Source organism: Neophocaena asiaeorientalis, unplaced genomic scaffold (genome assembly GCF_003031525.2).
Source record: "Neophocaena asiaeorientalis asiaeorientalis breed wild unplaced genomic scaffold, Neophocaena_asiaeorientalis_V1.1 scaffold82, whole genome shotgun sequence".
Classification (NCBI taxonomy): Eukaryota; Metazoa; Chordata; class Mammalia; order Artiodactyla; family Phocoenidae; genus Neophocaena; species Neophocaena asiaeorientalis.
Genome location: NW_020173068.1, coordinates 5,309,511 through 5,329,613, shown reverse-complemented (window position 1 = coordinate 5,329,613; position 20,103 = coordinate 5,309,511). Strand labels below are relative to the sequence as shown.

General features: G+C 41.4%; 1 protein-coding gene across 8 annotated transcripts in view; it reads left to right on the top strand.

The window, feature by feature from the left end:
* CDK5RAP1 (CDK5RAP1 mitochondrial tRNA methylthiotransferase) overlaps nt 1-20,103 on the top strand; it is a 102,972-nt gene that overhangs the window by 37,906 nt on the left and 44,963 nt on the right. For 4 of the 8 annotated variants that reach the window (XR_003003002.1, XR_003003001.1, XM_024742924.1 and 1 more), the window contains exon 13: nt 6,249-6,389. Coding sequence is in view for 5 of the 8 variants with exons in the window: in XM_024742924.1 (XP_024598692.1) it covers nt 6,249-6,389 (141 nt within the window). In the remaining 3 variants the exon portion in view is untranslated. Of the gene's footprint in view, nt 1-6,248; nt 6,390-10,866; nt 11,467-20,103 lie in introns of those variants that run through there. The other 4 variants (XM_024742923.1, XM_024742921.1, XR_003003000.1 and 1 more) reach the window with 3 other exon arrangements.

The following is a 20,103-nucleotide window of genomic DNA, read 5'->3' as shown; positions in this document are numbered from 1 at the left end:
TTGTATAAGACTTCAGGAGTGTTTTGTGGAGCCCAAAGGCAAGAATACTGCCAGGTGTCTGGAAGGGACTGTACCCAGTCTGGGAAGCCCTTGAGGCTCAGACTTTCTTCTCTTCTCCTCAGACCAGCTTTTCCTGATTCTTCATCTGTGTGGTAGAGTACAGCAGCCCTATAGTTCCTGTGTTTCATGGTGTAGTTCCAGTTTTTCACAGACCAAAGTTGTGTCTTTCAGCTCCAATTCAGATTTCCAGGAGAGGGAGTCTGATCACCTCAGCTTGGGTTAGGAATCTTCCTGTGGTCTGGTCTAGTAGCTGCTGATGGTTGGTGATGCTGAGCTGGTGAAATACCTCAAAAGTGTTTGCCTCGATAAATGCTTTGTTATTTAGGGTGTCACTGCGATTCTGGAGACCTGTACATGGATATGTCTATTAGTAATCCACATTTTATCCAGTAGGAATTAGGTCATTATATGCCCAGCTCTCCTCACACAGGGTCTGGTACAGAATAGTGTACCTGTCTTTTGATTGAATGAATAAGTACTCAAAGGTTACTAATTTTTGTCCAACACTTCATCAACCCCACAGAGAGCCCATGGTAATTAAATGAACCAAAACAAGGCTTCTTTTTTTTTTTTTTTTTTTTAAAACAAATCCAGCATAAGCCAGTACTCACCTGGGGCTAGAGAATAAATGAATTTTTCAAGGCCAGCATTGGAGTCTTCACTACCTCAGAGGCACAGCACTGACTCCTGGCTGCAGCACCAAGAGCCTTTCTTCCACACGGCTCAGAATAAAAGGGAGAAAACGTAGAAAGAAAGAAAGAGGATAAAATAAAATAAAGTAAGGTAAAATAAAAGTTATTAAAATAAATAATTATTGAGAAAAAATTTTTTTAAAAATTAAAAAGAAAAACAGATAGATAGAACCCTAGGACAAATGGTGAAAGCAAAGCTATACAGACAAAATCTCACACAGAAGCATACACATACACACTCACAAAAAGAGGAAAAGGGGAAAAAATAATAAATCTTGCTCTCAAAGTCCACCTCCTCAATTTGGGATGATTCGTTGTCTATTCAGGTATTCCACAGATGCAGGGCACATCAAGTTGATTGTGGAGATTTAATCCGCTGTTCCTGAGGCTGCTGGGAGAGATTTCCCTTTCTCTTCTTTGTTCGCACAGCTCCCGAGGTTCAGCTTTGGATTTGTTACTGCCTCTGCATGTAGGTCGCCGGAGGGCGTCTGTTCTTCGCTCAGACCGGACGAGGTTAAAGGAGCCGCTGATTCGGGGGCTCTGGCTCACTCAGGCCGGGGGGAAGGAGGGGTACGGAGTGTGGGGCGAGCCTGCGGCGGCAGAGGCCGGCGTGACGTTGCACCAGCCTGAGGCGCGCCGTGCATTCTCTCGGGGAAGTTGTCCCTGGATCCCGGGACCCTGACAGTGGCGGGCTGCACAGGCTCCCCTGAAGCGAGATGTGGGGAGTGACCTGTGCTCGCACACAGGCTTCTTTGTGGCGGCAGCAGCGGCCTTAGCGTCTCATGCCCGTCTCTGGGGTCCGCACTGTTATCCACGGCTCGCGCCCGTCTCTGGAGCTCCTTTAAGCAGCGCTCTTAATCCTCTCTCCTCGCGCACCAGTAAACAAAGAGGCAAGAAAAAGTCTTTTGCCTCTTCGGCAGGTCCAGACTTTTTCCTGGACTCCGTCCCGGGTAGCCGTGGTGCACTAACCCCTTCAGGCTGTGTTCACACTCGGAGGGAAGCCCGAGCCTCAGCTCCCAGTTCCGCCCGCCCCCGGCAGGTGAGCTGACAAGCCTCTCGGGCTGGTGAGTGCAGGTCGGCACTGATCCCCTGTGCGGAAATCTCTCCGTTTTGCCCTCTGCGCCCTTGTTGCTGCGCTCTCTTCCGCGGCTCCGAAGCTTCCCCCCTCCGCCACCTGCAGTCTCTGCCCGCTAAGGGGCTTCTAGTGTGTGGAAACCTTTCCTCCTTCACGGCTCCCTCTCACTGGTGCAGGTCCCGTCCCTATTCTTTTGGCTCTGTTTATTCTTTTTTCTTTTGCCCTACCCAGGTACGTGAGGAGTTTCTTGCCTTTTGGGCAGTCTGAGGTCTTCTGCCAGCGTTCAGTAGGTGTTCTGTAGTTGTTGTTCCACGTATAGATGTATTTCTGATGTATCTGTGGGGAGGAATGTGATCTCCACGTCTTACTCTTCTGCCATCTTCCCCCTCTCCCTCCCACCATATTCCCCTTCTCCCTCCTTCACTTTTTCTTAGGGGAGACTTTCTTTCCTCCAGTCATGGCCAGTTCATTCATTTATTTTGGCTGCGCTGGGCAGCATGTGGGATCTTAGTTCCCCAACCAGGGATCGAACCTGTGCCCCTTGCAGTGGAAATGTGGAGTCTTGAGCACTGGACCACCAGGGAAGTCCCATGGCCAGCTTAAAACACTGGGTTGCTGTATTCAGCATCAGAGAAGATGATAACGTCTGTATACTGAGCATTTACTATGTGCCAGAAACTGTACTTTACAGTCATCAGCACGTTGAGTCCCACCACAGTCCTTGGGGGTAGTGCTGTTATTACCTCACTTTTGTAGATGAAGAAAGGAGACTCAGAGAAGTAGGAATAACTTCCCCAAGGTCACACAGCTAGTGTGGCAGAGCCAGAATTTGACCCACATCTGTCTCATTCTGTAGCGTATAAGTACCCCCGCCTTTTCAAATTATGGAGAATCTAAAAAAAAAAAAAAAGGTATAGAGAGGATAGTGAATGCCCATGTACCCATTAACCAGCCTCAGCAATTTGTTAATACAGTGTTAATCATGGCTGATCTTGTTTCACCTCTACTGCTCCCACTGAGTTGTTTTGAAGCAAGTACAAGACATATATTATTTTGTCAGTAATTATTTCAGTATATATCTCTAAAAGATGACTCTTTTTTAAAATAGACATAATGTGACTATCATATTTGAAATAATTGACAGTAGTTTCTTAATATTATCAAATATGTAGTTGACGTTCCAGTTTCCCTCTGTCTTATAAATGTTCTTTTATGGTTGGTTTGTTCAAATCACGGAACATGAACACTCTCTCTTTTAAAAAATTTATTGTAAACAATCGCAGACTTGTAGAAAAGTAGCAGTATAGTACTTTTTTCTTTGAAGCTTTTGAGAGTAAGTTGCCCTGGTGCCCCCAATTCCCCAAATACTGCAGTGTGTATTTTGTGCAAACAGGAGCATTCTCCTGTACAACTGTAGTACAACCATCAGAATCAGAAAATTAAGCTTGTTAGATTACTACCATCCAGTCCTTAGACCCCCATTTAAATTCTCCGCTTGGCTCAGAACTGTCATTTATAAGAAAAAGATTTAGTTTAGTATTACATGTTGTGTTAGTTGTCATTTTATCACTTTTTAGAAATTTGATGTGTCTTGGCATGACTTTCTTTGTGTTTTGTTTGGGATATGTTGAGGCTATTTAGTTTGTGAGTTTATAATTTTCATCAAATTTGGAAAATTTTCATTTACTATTTTTCAGATATTTTTTCTGTACTCCTCCTTCCTGCCACCCATCGCCTGCCCCCCGTTTCTTCTCTCCTTCTCCAGTCACCTATATGTCCAACCACTTGATATTGTGTCATAGGACACTGAGGCTGTTCAGTTTTTTTTCTCTTTTTTATATCTGTGCTTCATTTTAAATAGTTTCTATTTTTCTGTCTTCAGCTTCATTATTCTTTTCTTTGGCAGTGTCTCATTTGCTATTATGTATTGAATTAAAAATTTTAGATCATATATTTTTCATCTCTGTAAGTTACATTTGGTTTTCTAAAAATATCTTCTGCTTCTCTTCTGTGTTCTTGTTTTCTTTTGAAACTTAGTATTTGAGCCTAATTATAATAGCTGGTTTAATTTCTTTGTGATAATTCCATCACTGCTATCATTTCTAGGTCTGTTTCTATCGACTGACTTTTTTTTTTTCTTTTTCTTTGTGGTACGCGGGCCTCTCACTGTTGTGGCCTCTCCCGTTGCGGAGCACAGGCTCCGGATGTGCAGGCTCAGCGGCCATGGCTCACGGGCCTAGCCACGCTGCGGCATGTGGGATCGTCCTGGACCAGGGCATGAACCCGTGTCCCCTGCATTGGCAGGCGGACTCTCAACCACTGTGCCACCAGGGAAGCTCCTACTGACTGACTTTTCTCTTGATTATGAGTCACATTTTTCTGCTTCTAGGCATATCTAGTGATTTTTGATTGGATGTTGGACATTATGTTGTCAGACATTATCTTTGATTGTCTGGGTTTTGTGTTGGGCTTTGTTCTGATAAGCAGTTTTGTTACTTGTCGTTTGTAGTTTTGTTTGATCCTTTCAAGGTTTTTTTTTTTTTAATTGGGGTATAGTTGCTTTACAATGTTGTTAGTTTCTGTTGTACAACGAAGTGAATCAGCTATATGTATACATATATCCTCTCCCTCTTGGACTTCTCTCCTACCGCCCACCCCTATCCCACCCATCTAGGTTATCACAGAGCACTGAGCTGAGCTCCCTGTGCTATACAGCAGGTTCCCACTAGCTATCTGTTTTACACATGGTAGTGTATATATCAATGCTAATCTCCCAATTCATCTCACCCTCCCCTTCCCCGCTGTGTCCACATGTCCATTCTCTATGTCTGCCTCTCTGTTCCTGCCCTGCAGATAGGTTCATCTGTACCATTTTTCTAGATTCCACACATCACGCCAGTCAGAATGGCCATCAAGTCTTGTTTTTAATCTTTGCTAGAAAAGTTTTTTTATTCTAGGGATAGTTTAGTCTTAGTACTACTTATGGCTCTTCTAGAGTTGTTACTGCATGTCCCAAGGAATCAGTGAGGACTATTTGGTGGTAGGTCAGATGATTCCTAGCCCTTTGTGAGATCTGGGAGCTAACCAGCTGGCAGTTCCCAGGTTACTTTCTTTGTCTGACATCATGGATTTTTGCTCCACACAGGGCCGTATTATTATTCAGCAAAGACTCAGAGGGCCGCTATGCACATTTCTGCAGCTCTTTTTCTGCTTAGCTCCCTCCTCTCTCAAACTTGCTCCACAATTTCCAGCTATTGCAGGCTCCCTGGACTTTGATCCAACTTTCCTCATTTCAGAGAGAACCACCATGCTCTGCCTTGAGATCTCCCTCCCTGCTTTGCATTCTCTGGTCTGGCACATGTCTTCCGGTAGAATGCAGGGGTGATTGAAGGGCTTGCCCCATTTGTTTTCCTTCTCTTGGGAATCATAGTTTTGCAAATCAATTGTCCAGTATCTGAAAATAGATGTCTCATATATTTTGTCCAGTTTCCTGGTTATTTAAGGCCTGAGGATAAATTTGGTTTTTGTCACTTCATCATGATTGGAGCAGAAAGACTTGGGTATGTTCTGGAAATTAATACCGTCATACTGGTTTTAGTATTCTCCTGGCCCAGTCTTTTGCATGTTGTGATGGAGACTCTGGCTTCCAGTCTGCCTATTCACTGGGACAAGTAACCCAGGCCAGACAACCCCAGAACATTCCTGAGACTATGAGAGTCTGAGACTATGAGACTCTGTGAAGTGAGAGTCCTCTTGCCAAGTGTATCACCCCTATGTCCTTGGCATCAGGCCTGTTGGAGGTCCATTCCCGCTAAAGGTAATTTTGTAATCAAAGACTCATTGATTGAATCATATATTGTCAGAAAATTTTATTGAGCTTCTGTTGTGTGCTATTTACTGCCCTTGTTGGTGAAGCAGCAGTAAAGCACTTAGTCTTGTGATTCCTTGGTTAAGAAATGCTCTATGGGGACTTCCCTGGTGGCACAGTGTTAAGAATCTGCCTGCCAATGCAGGGGACAGGGGTTCGAGCTCTGGTCCGGGAAGATCCCACATGCTGCAGAGCAGCTAAGCCCGTGCACCACAACTACTGAGCCTGCACTCTAGAGCCCGCGAGCCACAACTACTGAAGCCCCGTGTGCCTAGAGCCCGTGCTCTGAAGCAAGAGAAGCCACCACAATGAGAAGCCCACTGCAACGAAGAGTAGCCCCCACTTGCTACAACTAGAGAAAGCCCACACGTAGCAGCAAAGACCCAATGCAGCCAAAAATAAATAACTAAATAATTAAAAAAAAAAAAAAAAGAGGTACCATACTTAAAAAAAAAAAAAGAAATGCTCTATGGGTCAGACCCCTGGGGATCTGAGACAGACCAAGAACTGATGACTGTGACAGACTCATGGCCTCTCCTCTGTTCTTTTGCAGCTCAGTAAACGCTCTGCCACTGACCTGTATGGCCGGAATGATGGAAACCTTAAGGTGATCTTTCCTGATGTAGCGATGGAGGATGTCACTAACCCTGGGCTTAGGGTCCAAGCCCAGCCTGGGGACTATGTGCTGGTGAAGGTAAGGTATCCTTTTGCACTGTTGACTTACACTGTGAAGTGGGTATTGGATTGGATAATTTGGGGGAATGAAATTTTTTTATGGAGAAATTCTTTAGTAAAATAAAAATCTCTTCTCAACCTGACCAATGGAAGGGCACTTGAATTGAATTTTAGCCTGCTCCAAACTAGGCTTTCTGTTTTTCTTCTCTCCTGCCCTGAAAGGGTTCTTTCTGGGAATTTGGTGAGGTTGGGATACATAGTGGCAAGTAGTTTCCTGCTGCAGAGAGGCCAGGAAGTATAAGTGATCTTAAGTGAGTTGATAGTTCTCTCTGTCAGAGATCAGCATGCCCTTCAAGGTCTCTGATGCTGCAGGCATCCCTAACTTACGTGTGCTCCAGTTTCCTGCATCCCTTCCCTGGACTAACAGGTCTAGTTGAATGGCTGTGGGATTTTCCCTTTCTCCCGCTCCCCATTTCACTGAGGATATTCCTCATTTCTTCCCTCCTTCATGAGTTTCTTCCTTCTTCTTTTTCTTCCTACACTACCACAGGTCTGCTACTGCCATCTTCCTTTTTTTCCTCATGTTCACTTTGCCCCAGAGCCAGAGACTGGCAGGACACGTACTGATGAGGTGGGTAGGAGTAAGACCACTTTTCCAACACTGAACTTTGAAGCATCTGCAAAGAGAGAGGTGGCGAGAGGGTGATGCTTCTGCTGATGTGTTCAGTGTTATGTCCTCCACCCTGTTCCTTAGTGCCTTACCCTCTCCTCTGCTTTCTGTCCTTGCTCTTCATCACCTCCCTCTGGAGTCATGGGAGCCATGGTTCATGGTGTGCAGCTGAGGGAGGCTCATTCCCCTGGCATGTAACTTCTGTAGATTGGCCTGGAAATTTTACCAGCGCTCAGAACTTTTCTGTTCTGTCCATCTAACAAAAACAATGATTTTCATGTTGGGGACTTGATGATCCCCTTCCTTTCTGGCCTTGTCCTGACTGGGGATTGTCTTACTTTCAGCATTACCTAGAGATTTCCTAAATGAAGTAATTCCTACTAGGCAACAACGTGATTGATCTGGAAACAGTCTCTCATAGGCTTTTCTATTTGTTCATTCTTTCTTTTTGACACTGTCTTGTTTTCTTCTTTGTCTTCTGAATGTTTGCTGCTTTGATTTTCAGTTACTTTTTCATACCTCTTCCTATTCTCTTTCTACTATAGATAAGGGTTATTTGCAAGATGAGTTTGGTGGTATGGGTTGTAATGTTAGTATGATATTCTTTTGTAAAATGGAAATATTCCATTTGTCAAGAAAGACAGAAAGGTGATACTTGGGACTCTTTTTTTGTTCCGATACTTATGTTACGTGGGACTCTTTTTTGATGCGAAGTGACAAACCCCACAAGTGAGATTTAGTGAAAGGATCAGAATGAAGGAGAAGATGTGGAACCAGGGGTCTGTTGGATTTTTCTGTCACTTTTCTCATCTTTCTCTACTTAAGAGTCCCCAGGCTGTGCTAGAACCATTTCCTCATAAATTTCATTTTCTTATCTCCCTTTCTTCTATGGTGCTTATTTGGCTAAACTCCAACCTTGGTGAAAGTGGTTATCTGCTTACTCTGCAGCCGCACCCTAGCAGCTGAACATTGTTGGGAAGAGCACACAGTTAATCTTTATTACATAGATTAGGTCAGATGATGGGGATTGAAAACTCAAAATACGGTGGCTTAAATAAGGTAGGAGTTTTCTTTGTCATAAACATCTAGATATAGAAGGTCCAGGACTGGTGATTGTGATGGCTCCATGATCACCAAGGGTCTAGGCTCCTTCTGTCTTTTGCTCTGCTGTGTGTGGCCTCCATTCTCAAGGTTACCTTATGATTCAGGTTGGCTGTTCCAGCAGCCATGTCCTAGCTAGTAGCAAGCAGGAAGAAGAAAGGTGAAGGGCTTGCCCTCTTCCTTTTAGGACAGTTTGCAGAAGTTGCACATACTATTTCCACCATGGTAACACACCACGCCAGGCTGCAAAGAAGCTGAGAAGCGTGGTCTTCATTCTGAATGACGATGTGCCCAGTTAAAAATTGGGAGTTCTGAGGAGTAACTGAGGAAGAACAGGAGAACTGTTGGGGGACAAATAACAGTCTCTTCACATAAACCAGCTGCACTCAGTTCACATTCATGCCACAAAACTCAAATGAATGGCGCTGAAATCCTAATCCTACTGTATTTCCCCAGTAAAGTAACTTTTCCACTCTCATTCTCCCTAAATCTTCGCTCACTTATCTAAATCCTAGTCTCAGCTGATGTCTTTGCCTCATATTTCATAGAGAAAATCGATACAGTCAGGTGAAATCTCATTGTCTCATCATTATTTCCACCAGCTCACTCACATCTCCACCTGTCCACACTATCTGCTCATGTGAGACTGTGTAGGAAGTGTCTGCGTCTTCTGTCACGCTGCTCCTTGTGCTTTTGCTTCCATCCATTCACTTCCCCTCCAGATTTGCATTTGTCTCCATTCTTTCTTGCATCCTGAACTTAATGTGGCCAAAATAGAATGAATTCTTCCCACTTTCCTGCAGTTTTCTTCTTTTCAAGTCTCCTCCATCTCAGCAAGTGGCACCACTCAGTTGCTCAAACCAAAAATACAGGAATCATCCTAGATACTTACTTTCCTGTACTCCCCATCAGTAGTTCATCTGTTTCAGCTCTACCTGTGGAATGTATCTGGGACCTGACTGTTTCTTTCCTTCTCTAAGCCATCATTATTTCTTGGTTGGGAGATTAGAGCAGCCTCCTCACAGGTTTTCTGTTTCTGTATTTTGAAAATGAATTATTTATTGAAGCATATCATAAATGTAGAAAATTGCTCACAAGTGTACTACGTGATGAATCATCACAAAGTGACCCTACCCATGTGAATACCACCTGAATTAAGAAACAAAATATTTTCAGAACTCCCCAAACCCCTGTCATGTTCCTACCAGTTACTCTTTTTCCTTGCATCCTAATTTCTAATACCATAGTTCAGTTTTGCTTGTTTTTGATATAAAATTGAATCATACAGTGTATATATATATATATATAAACATCTTTATTGGAGTATAATTGCTCTAATACAGTGTATATTTTTGATGCATGGATATTGTGCAGTTCATCCATGATTATATTTATCCATATTATATGAATATACCACAATTTATATATTGGTCATTTTGGTTGTTTCCAGTTTGGACCTATTATGAATAGAATTGCTACGACTATGCCTGTGTTTTAGTGCAAGTATATATTCATTTCTATAGGGTATATGGTTTGGAATTGCTGTGTAACAGGGTGTGTATAATAGAAATAGCCAAAATGGTTGTACCAGTTTACACTCCCACCAACAGTACCTGAGAATTTCAGAGGCTTCATATTCCTGTTTCCATTCTTGCCCTCTAGTCGTTCTGCCCCATAGAAGTCAGTGTGACCTTTCTAAATCAGATCACTCACTCATCTGCTTAAGCCCCACAGTGATTTCTCATTGGAGCCAGCATAAAATGCAGGGTGTCCATGGCCTTTTGTGATCTTCCCCAGCTACCTTTCCAACCTCATATGCCCTGTACTCTTTTTATTCTCTTTCCTCTAGTCTTGGTGACCTCCTTTTTGCCCCTCAGACCTAGTTCTAGTGTCAGGGACTGTGCACATGCTGTGTTGCTTAGGAGGCTCTTGATTTTTGCCTGGCTGCCTTCTTTTAAATCTTCAAGTTCTCTTAAATGTCATCTCCTTGAGAGGCCCACTGTAGTGCTGAAAGCAGCTTCCCTCTGCATTGCTTTTTTCACTGTTTACATTAGCCCATTTTATCTTCATAGCACTTTTTAGTGCCTGAAATAATTTTCATTTGTTTATATATTGTCTGTCTTCTCTTGAAAGCTCTTTTGAGGGTAGGAACAACGTCTGTTTTGTTCTTCTTGATATCTCTAGCACGTAGGACAATTCCTAGAACACGATAGGCACTAAATAAATATTTACTAATGGACTGACTCATTCTTATGGTCAGAAATGAGGCCTCTGGTAATTTTGGGGGTCACATGCTTTCAGCTCTCAATTAGAGAAAAAAGAGAGCCTTTCTCACCAAATATTGGCCATAAATATCTTAAGGAGGAATTTGACTGGTACAGGCTGGATCACAGCTTACCTCTGGGATTAGGAGGGGTAGGGTCTGTGATAGGCAGCTCACACCTGAACCTTATGGTTGCCTCTGGGAAGAAGCCATCTCCCAAGAGAAAAGGGAGACGTGGCTGTTTGGGAATGACCTATTTTGGACTTCTTAACTTATATGCATTAGCATTGTATCAGACATCTCTTCCTCTAAGCATTGGAGGCACAGAGGAACCATGCAGTCTCTGCTGGCCTGTTATCTCCATTAGATTCCTTTTGGTGGCCTCTCCTCTGGATGATTCACAATAAGTCCCTGTAGTTCAGTCCTGGTTACCTTGCCGCCTTCTGACTGGTTTTCTTTCAGATCACCTCAGCCAGCTCTCAGACACTTAAAGGACATGTTCTCTGCAGGACCACTCTGAAGGACTCTGTAGCATATTGCTGACCTGAGTGGTTGGCCTCATTCCTTCCCAGCAGGAAGAGAGATATGACTGGTCACTAATGAAAGAGGTAACGAAGCTTTGGAGACAAGCTGTAAGGGGTGAAGCAACTTTCTATGAAATGGGAAATGCATTTCTTTGCTCCTTTGTGAACAGCTTTTACAGTCATTAAACTTACCTAAACTAAAGTGGTCCCTTTTTATCTACTTTTACTTCATTTTTGCCTTGGTTATTGTCTCTGAGATTTTCCCTATAGTTTCTGGATTAAGTGTTTCCCAGCCCGATTTCTACCAGAAAACCTCTCTGGTTTTCTCCCATGTACCCTAGGAATTAGAGACTGAAGGGGAGGCGAAGGTGGAGAGAACCATTTGCTTAGCAAAAACTGCTCTAGATCTTTCTAACATTTTGGTTTGATAACATTGACTTAGCTGCCTGTCTCCTCACTTTATTCTTTTCATTGAATTCCCCACTCCATTGCTTCAGAGTTGTGTGAACTTGAGTAGCTACTTTATTATTCTTGTGTGCCTTGATTTTCTCTTGTGACATGGGGATAATAATAAAATGCTTATCTCATATGGAGTTCGGTGAGATTATTATTGTAAAGAATTTAGCACTGTCTATGGAACATAGTAAAATCTTTTTTTGTTTTTTTTTTATTAGTTTATTTACTTTATTTTTGGCTGTGTTGAGTCCTCGTTGCTGTGCGTGGGCTTTCTCTAGTTGCGGCGAGCGGGGGCTACTCTTCGTTGTGGTGCGTGGGCTTGCAGTGGCTTCTTTTGTTGCGGACCACGGGCTCTAGGCGCATGGGCTTCAGTAGTTGTGGCTCGTGGACTCTAGAGCTCAGGCTCAGTAGTTGTGGCGCATGGGCTTAGTTGCTCTGCGGCATGAGGGATCTTCCCGGGCCAGGGCTCGAACCCATGTCCCCTGCATTGGCAGGCGGATTCTTAACCACTGCGCCACCAGGGAAGCCCCCATAGTAAAATCTTAACAAATGAGAGTGATCATTGAAAGATTTTTCTTCTAAAACAGACTGTGTATATTAGGATATGCTGAGGCTTTTATTGTGTGTCTGGCTATGATCTCCTTTGACCCCTTCCACTGACCTGCAGGGTAGCCTTTGGGAATCCCAGGCTAGGAACATCTTCCTCACCTGTTGGTATGGCTTGAGGGGGTTGATTTCTGCCCTCAAGATCCATTTTCTACTCAAGAAACGTTTATTATGGCTCTTCATCTCAGTTCTTCATTCAAAATATGTGAAAAATTCTTTTTTGGAAATTTTATTTTACTTTTTATGAAAAAGTGAAACATACATGTGGTAAATAATTCAAACAATACAGTAGGTATCTGTAATTGGTCCGTTTCCTTCCCATCACTTTTTTCTAATCCCCTAGTTCCTTTTTAAAAAGCCAGGACTTGGGACTTCCCTGGTGGTCCAGTGGTTAAGACTCCGTGCTCCCACTGCAGGGGACACGGATTTGATCCTTGGTTGGAACTAAGAGCCCACATGCTTCAGGATGTGGACCACCCCCCCCCAAAAAAAAGCCAGCACATTTATCATTTTCTAATATGTCTTTTCAGATATAGTCTCTGTATATATGGTGTTTAGTGTGTGTATTTGTTTCATACAAATGGTTATACACCATGTACACTACTAACAGCTTTATTGAAGTATGTGTAATTGACATACAACTGATATGCACACATTTCAAGTGTATAGTTTGGTAAGTTTTGACCTATGTATATAACCATGTATAAACCATCACCAAATCAAAATAGTGAATATATTCATCACCCCTGAAATTTTTCTCATGTCCCTTTGTAATCCCTCTCGCCTCTGATCCCCTATCCCCAAGCTACCATGGATTTTCCTGTCATGCCTTTTGACATGTTGTGTTTAATACTTCCCAATTTCCCTTTTGATTTTTTTCTTTGACCAATGGGTTATTTAGAACTGGGTTATTTAATTTCTACATGTTTGGGGATTTTCCTGAGATCTTTGTGTTAGATTTCTAATTTAATTACGTTGTGGTTAGAGAACATACTTTGTATGACTTTAATCATTTGAATTTTATTGAGACTTGTTTAATGGCTCAGAGTATGATCTGTCTTTGTAAATGTTCGGTGTACACTGGAGAAGAATATGTATTCTGCTGTTGTTGGGTGTAGTGTTCTGTAAATGTCAGTCAGTTCACATTAAACCTATAATATCCTTGCCTACTCTCTATCAAGTTCTATCAGGTACTGAGAGAGGGGTATTGAAATTTTTTTTTTTTTTTTTTTTTTTTTTTTTTTTGCGGTACGCGGGCCTCTCACTGTCGTGGCCTCTCCCGTTGCGGAGCACAGGCTCTGGACGCGCAGGCTCAATGGCCATGGCTCAGGGGCCCAGCCACTCCACGGCATGTGGGATCTTCCCGGACCGGGGCACGAACTCGTGTCCCCTGCATCGGCAGGCAGACTCTCAACCACTGCGCCACCAGGGAAGCCCCGGGTATTGAAATTTTTGAAAATAATTATGGATTTGTCTCTTTCCCTCTTGCAGTTCTACAATGTTTTGCTTCATGTATTTTGAAGCTATGTTAATACATGAATAAACATTTAGGATTTTTATGTTCCCTTGATAATTGATTCCTTTATCAACATGAAGTGACCTTCTTTACCCCTGGTAATATTTTTTGCTTTGAAATCCACATTGTCTAATGTTACTATAACCCTATATAGCCACTTTGACTGATTCCCTCTCCCTTTTCGTTGAGATGTAATTCACCTACCATTAATTTCACCATTTTAAAGTATGTAGTTCAGTGGTTTTTAGTAAATTGATGAGGTTATGCAACCATTACCACTGTCTAATTCCAGAACATTTTCATCTCTCCAAAAAGAAACCCCATGCCTGTTAGTGGTCAGTTCTCATTTTCCACTCCCCCCAACATCCCTTGGCAAACACTACTATCCTTTCTGTCTCTATGGATTTGCCTATTCTGGACATTTTCTTAATATATAAATGTAATAATACAATATGTGGCCTTTGTGTCTGGTTTCTTTCACTAAACATAGTGTTTTCAAGGTTCATCCATGTTGTGTAATGTGTTAGTCCTTCATTCCTTTTTTTATCGTTGAATAATGTCAATCAATGGTAATACTCCATGTTAATAGAATGTATTGATTACTAATTCAGTCTCCTTACTAGTTATAGATCTGTTTATATTTTCTATTTCTTTTTGAGTCAGATTTGGTAGGTTGTGTATTTCTAGCAATTTGTCCATTTCAACCAGGTTATCTAATTTATTGGCATAAGTTGTTCATAGGATTTTTTTGTAATCCTTTTTATTTCTTTTGTTTTGCTTGCTTTGGGTTTAGTTTGCTCTTCTTTCTCTAGTGCTTATGGTGGCAGGTAGGTTATTGATTCAAGATCTTCTTTTTCTTTTAAAAATAGACTTTGTTCTTCTAGAGCGGTTTTAGGTTTACAGCGAAATAACAAGAAAACACAGAGCATTCCCATATACCTCCTGCCTCGTGCCCATGTACAACCTCTCTCACTATCAACATCCCACGCCAGTGTGGTACATTTGTTACAATTGATGAACCTACATTGACTTACCATTATCATCAAAAGTCCATAGTTTACACTAGGGTTCTCGCTTGATGTTATACATTCTGTGGGGTTTTACAAATTTATAGACTTGTATCCATCATTATAGTATCATACTGAATAGTTTCCTTGCTCTAAAATTCTTCTTTTCATCCCTCCCTCCTACCAACCTCTGGCAATCACTGAATTTTCTACTGTCTCCATAATTTTGCCTTTTCCAGAATGTTATATAGTTGGAATCATACATTATGTGGCCTTTTCAGATTGGCTTCTTTCAGTTAGTAATATGCATTTAAAGTTCCTCCGTGTCTTTTCATGGCTTTATAGCTCATTTCTTTTTAGTGCTGAATATTATCCCATTGTATGGATATACTACACTGGATAAATGTATTTATTCATTCACCTAATGAAGGTCATCTTGGTTGCTTCCAAGTTTTGGCAATTATGAATAAAGCTGCCATAAAACATCTGTGACAAGTATTTGTGTGGACATAAGTTTACAACTCATTTGGGTAAATATCATGGAGCGTGATTGCTGGGTCATATGTGAAGAGTATGTTTAGTTTTATAAAAAACTGCCAAACTGTCTTCCAAAGTGGCTGCACCATTTTGCATTTTCACCAGCAGTGAATGAGAGTTCCTGCCTTATCAACATTTGTTGTTGTCAGTGTTTGGAATTTTAACCATTCTAATAGATGTGTAGTAGTATCTTGTTTTATTTGCAGTTCCCTAATGACATATGTTGAGCATCTTTTCATATGCTTCTTTGCCATCTGTGTCTCTTTGGTAAGATGTCTGTTTAGATCTTTTGTCTGCTTTTTTTTTTTTTCAGTACGCGGGCCTCTCACTGTTGTGGCCTCTCCCGTTGCAGAGCACAGGCTCTGGACATGCAGGCTCAGCGGCCATGGCTCATGGGCCCAGCTGCTCTGTGGCATGTGGGGTCTTCCCGGACCGGAGCATGAACCCGTGTCCCTTGCATCGGCAGACAGACTCTCAACCACTGTGCCACCAGGGAAGCCCTTTTGTCTGCTTTTTAATCAGGTTGTTAATTTTCTTATTGTTGGAGTTTAAGAGTTCTTTGTATATTTTGAACTTCCCTGGCGGTCCAGTGGTTGAAACTCCGCATTTCCACTGCAGGGGATGTGGGTTTGATCCCTGGTCGGGGAACTAAGATCCGGCATTCCACGCAGCGTGGTACAAAAAAAATTTTTTTTGGTATATTTTATATACATTTTGTATATTTTATATACATTTTTTGGTATATTTTATATACATTTATTTATTTTTGGCTGTGTTGGGTCTTCGTTGCTGCTCATGATGGGCTTCCTCTAGTATTTCAACCAGGTTATCTAATTTATTGGCATAAGTTGTTCATAGGATTTTTTTGTAATCCTTTTTATTTCTTTTGTTTTGCTTGCTTTGGGTTTAGTTTGCTCTTCTTTCTCTAGTGCTTATGGTGGCAGGTAGGTTATTGATTCAAGATCTTCTTTTTCTTTTAAAAATAGACTTTGTTCTTCTAGAGCGGTTTTAGGTTTACAGCGAAATAACAAGAAAACACAGAGCATTCCCATATACCTCCTGCCTCGTGCCCATGTACAACCTCTCTCACTATCAACATCCCACGCCAGTGTGGTACATTTGTTACAATTGATGAACCTACATTGACTTACCATTATCATCAAAAGTCCATAGTTTACACTAGGGTTCTCGCTTGATGTTATACATTCTGTGGGGTTTTACAAATTTATAGACTTGTATCCATCATTATAGTATCATACTGAATAGTTTCCTTGCTCTAAAATTCTTCTTTTCATCCCTCCCTCCTACCAACCTCTGGCAATCACTGAATTTTCTACTGTCTCCATAATTTTGCCTTTTCCAGAATGTTATATAGTTGGAATCATACATTATGTGGCCTTTTCAGATTGGCTTCTTTCAGTTAGTAATATGCATTTAAAGTTCCTCCGTGTCTTTTCATGGCTTTATAGCTCATTTCTTTTTAGTGCTGAATATTATCCCATTGTATGGATATACTACACTGGATAAATGTATTTATTCATTCACCTAATGAAGGTCATCTTGGTTGCTTCCAAGTTTTGGCAATTATGAATAAAGCTGCCATAAAACATCTGTGACAAGTATTTGTGTGGACATAAGTTTACAACTCATTTGGGTAAATATCATGGAGCGTGATTGCTGGGTCATATGTGAAGAGTATGTTTAGTTTTATAAAAAACTGCCAAACTGTCTTCCAAAGTGGCTGCACCATTTTGCATTTTCACCAGCAGTGAATGAGAGTTCCTGCCTTATCAACATTTGTTGTTGTCAGTGTTTGGAATTTTAACCATTCTAATAGATGTGTAGTAGTATCTTGTTTTATTTGCAGTTCCCTAATGACATATGTTGAGCATCTTTTCATATGCTTCTTTGCCATCTGTGTCTCTTTGGTAAGATGTCTGTTTAGATCTTTTGTCTGCTTTTTTTTTTTTCAGTACGCGGGCCTCTCACTGTTGTGGCCTCTCCCGTTGCAGAGCACAGGCTCTGGACATGCAGGCTCAGCGGCCATGGCTCATGGGCCCAGCTGCTCTGTGGCATGTGGGGTCTTCCCGGACCGGAGCATGAACCCGTGTCCCTTGCATCGGCAGACAGACTCTCAACCACTGTGCCACCAGGGAAGCCCTTTTGTCTGCTTTTTAATCAGGTTGTTAATTTTCTTATTGTTGGAGTTTAAGAGTTCTTTGTATATTTTGAACTTCCCTGGCGGTCCAGTGGTTGAAACTCCGCATTTCCACTGCAGGGGATGTGGGTTTGATCCCTGGTCGGGGAACTAAGATCCGGCATTCCACGCAGCGTGGTACAAAAAAAATTTTTTTTGGTATATTTTATATACATTTTGTATATTTTATATACATTTTTTGGTATATTTTATATACATTTATTTATTTTTGGCTGTGTTGGGTCTTCGTTGCTGCTCATGATGGGCTTCCTCTAGTTGGCAGGGTGAGTGGGGGCTATGCTTCATTTCGGTGTGAGGGTTTCTTGTTGTGGTGGCTTCTCTTGTTGCAGAGTAGGGCTCTAGGCATGCGGGCTCAGTAGTTGTGGCTTGCATGCTTCAGTAGTTGTGGCTTGCAGGCTTCAGTAGTTGTGGCTCGCGGGCTCTAGAGCGCAGGCTCAGTAGTTGTGGCGCACGGGCTTAGTTGCTCCGGGGCATGTGGGATCCTCCTGGACCAGGGCTCAAACCTGTGTCCCCTGCATTGGCAGGCAGATTCTTAACCACTGCGCCACCAGGGAAGTCTCTTCTTTGTATATTTTGAATACCAATCCTTTATTAGATATATGCTTTGCAAATATTTTCTCCCAGATTGTGCCTGGTCTTTTCATTCTCTTAACTTCATCTTTCACAGAGCCAAAGTTTTTAATTTTAATGAAGTCCAACTTCTTAATGACCTCTTTCTTAGATTGTGCCCTTGGTGTTGTGCCTAAAAAGTAACTGCCAAACTCGAGGTCACCTAGATTTTCTCCTATGTTATCTTCTAGGATTTTTATATATATATTTTTGCATTTTCTTGGGAGTTATTTTTTATTGAATTTTAATTTACGTAAAATTAAATGCTCACACTTTAAGTGTACATTTTGATGTGTTTTGACAATGTATACACTTTTGTAACTACCATCCCAATCAAGATATAGAATATTTCCCATCACCCCACAAAGTTACCAGTGCACCTCTCCAGTCAACCCTTCCGCTAAGGCAACTACTGCTCCAATTTCTATTACATTAGCTTAGTTTTGTCAGTTCCAGAAATTCATTTACAGACTATACAGACTATACAATAAGCAACTTTTGTGTCTGGTTTCTTTTGCTTAACATAATGTTTTGAGATATATCCATGTTGTTGTACACATCAGTTCATTCCTTTTTATTACTGATTAATATTTTATGAAAATATCACAATTTGTATGTCCATTCACCTGTTGGTGGACATTTGAGTTGTTTCAAGTTTTAGGCTTTTATGAATAAAGCTGTGAGGAAAATTCTTGCCCATTTTGGACATATTTTGTATTTCTCATTGGTGAATGACCAGAACTACAATTGCTGGGTCATAGGGTGGATATATGTCCCAACGCACTTTTGTTCTTTTATTCCTGAGAATGAAGTTCACAAAACATTTTGCCTTCTTCTGGCCTCCATCCCATTACAAGAAAGTTCATATTAATCTCCAAAAATAAGTAATACGTATTTAGTGCTCACTATGTGCTAGGACCAGGGATAAGCTTCCTGCATGCATTACCTCATTTATCTTTTTATTTTATTTTATTTTTTTCATATACATGCTGTATTTTATTTTTACAAGAGATAAATAAACTGACATCAAGCATTGTAAATGGATGACCACAACAAAAGCAACAATTGCAATTACCAAACACGAAACACACTCACACTATGTCATACTATTGACATTCAGTCCAGTAATCCTCCACTGTAACAGCTCCTTTACTTTGCAGTGAAAATTGATTTGTATATTTTTTGCCCCTGAGTCCTTGTGGGATTTTTTTTTATTCAAACAGAAAGTCACAAAAATTATAATCAAGCTCATCAGTTCACTCAGTCCCATGTAATTAATTTTTTTTCATCTTGATCTTTTGTTAGCACTTTTATGAATTCATCAGTTTTCCATTAGAGTTCTGAAAATGCTTATTCATTCAGTTCAGCAGTATAGTCAGTTACCGGAAACCTGTACTTGTCAAAGTCTTTTCCATGAATTCCTTGAAGATGAAACCCTTTTATAGGAACATATTTGCAAAAGCATCAGGGTATACCCAGAACTGTCTGTAAATGACAAAAGACTTAAAAATGACCACAGTTAAACAGTTGATGAAAGTTAATGCAATTGACAAGGAAATTTAGTTATTTCTGAGATATGCATTTTAAAGTAATAACTAGAATTATGACTTATAACATTATATCAAAACATATAAGATTTTTAGAAATTTCATGTAATGTCTGAAACATTTATATACACATATTTCCATACAAATAACCCTAAGAAAGTTTAGTATTAGTTGGTTTTTTTTGTTTGTTTGTTTGTTTTTTTGAGGTACGCGGGCCTCTCACTGCTGTGGCCTCTCCCATTGTGGAGCACAGGCTCCTGACGCGCAGGCTCAGCGGCCATGGTTCACGGGCCTAGCCGCTCCGCGGCATGTGGGATCTTCCCAGACCGGGGCACAAACCCGTGTCCCCTGCATCGGCAGGTGGACTCTCAACCACTGCGCCACCAGGGAAGCCCTGTTTGTTTTTTTATACTGCTGGTTTTATTAGTTGTCAATTTTATATACATCAGTGTATACATGTCAATCCCAATCGCCCAATTCTGCACACCACCATCCCCACCCCACTGCGGTTTTCCCTCCTTGGTGTCCATACATTTGTTCTCTACATCTGTGTCTCAACTTCTGCCCTGCAAACCGGTTCATCTGTACCATTTTTCTAGGTTCCGCATACATGCGTTAATATACGATACTTGTTTTTCTCTTTCTGACTTACTTCACTCTGTATGACAGTCTCTAGATG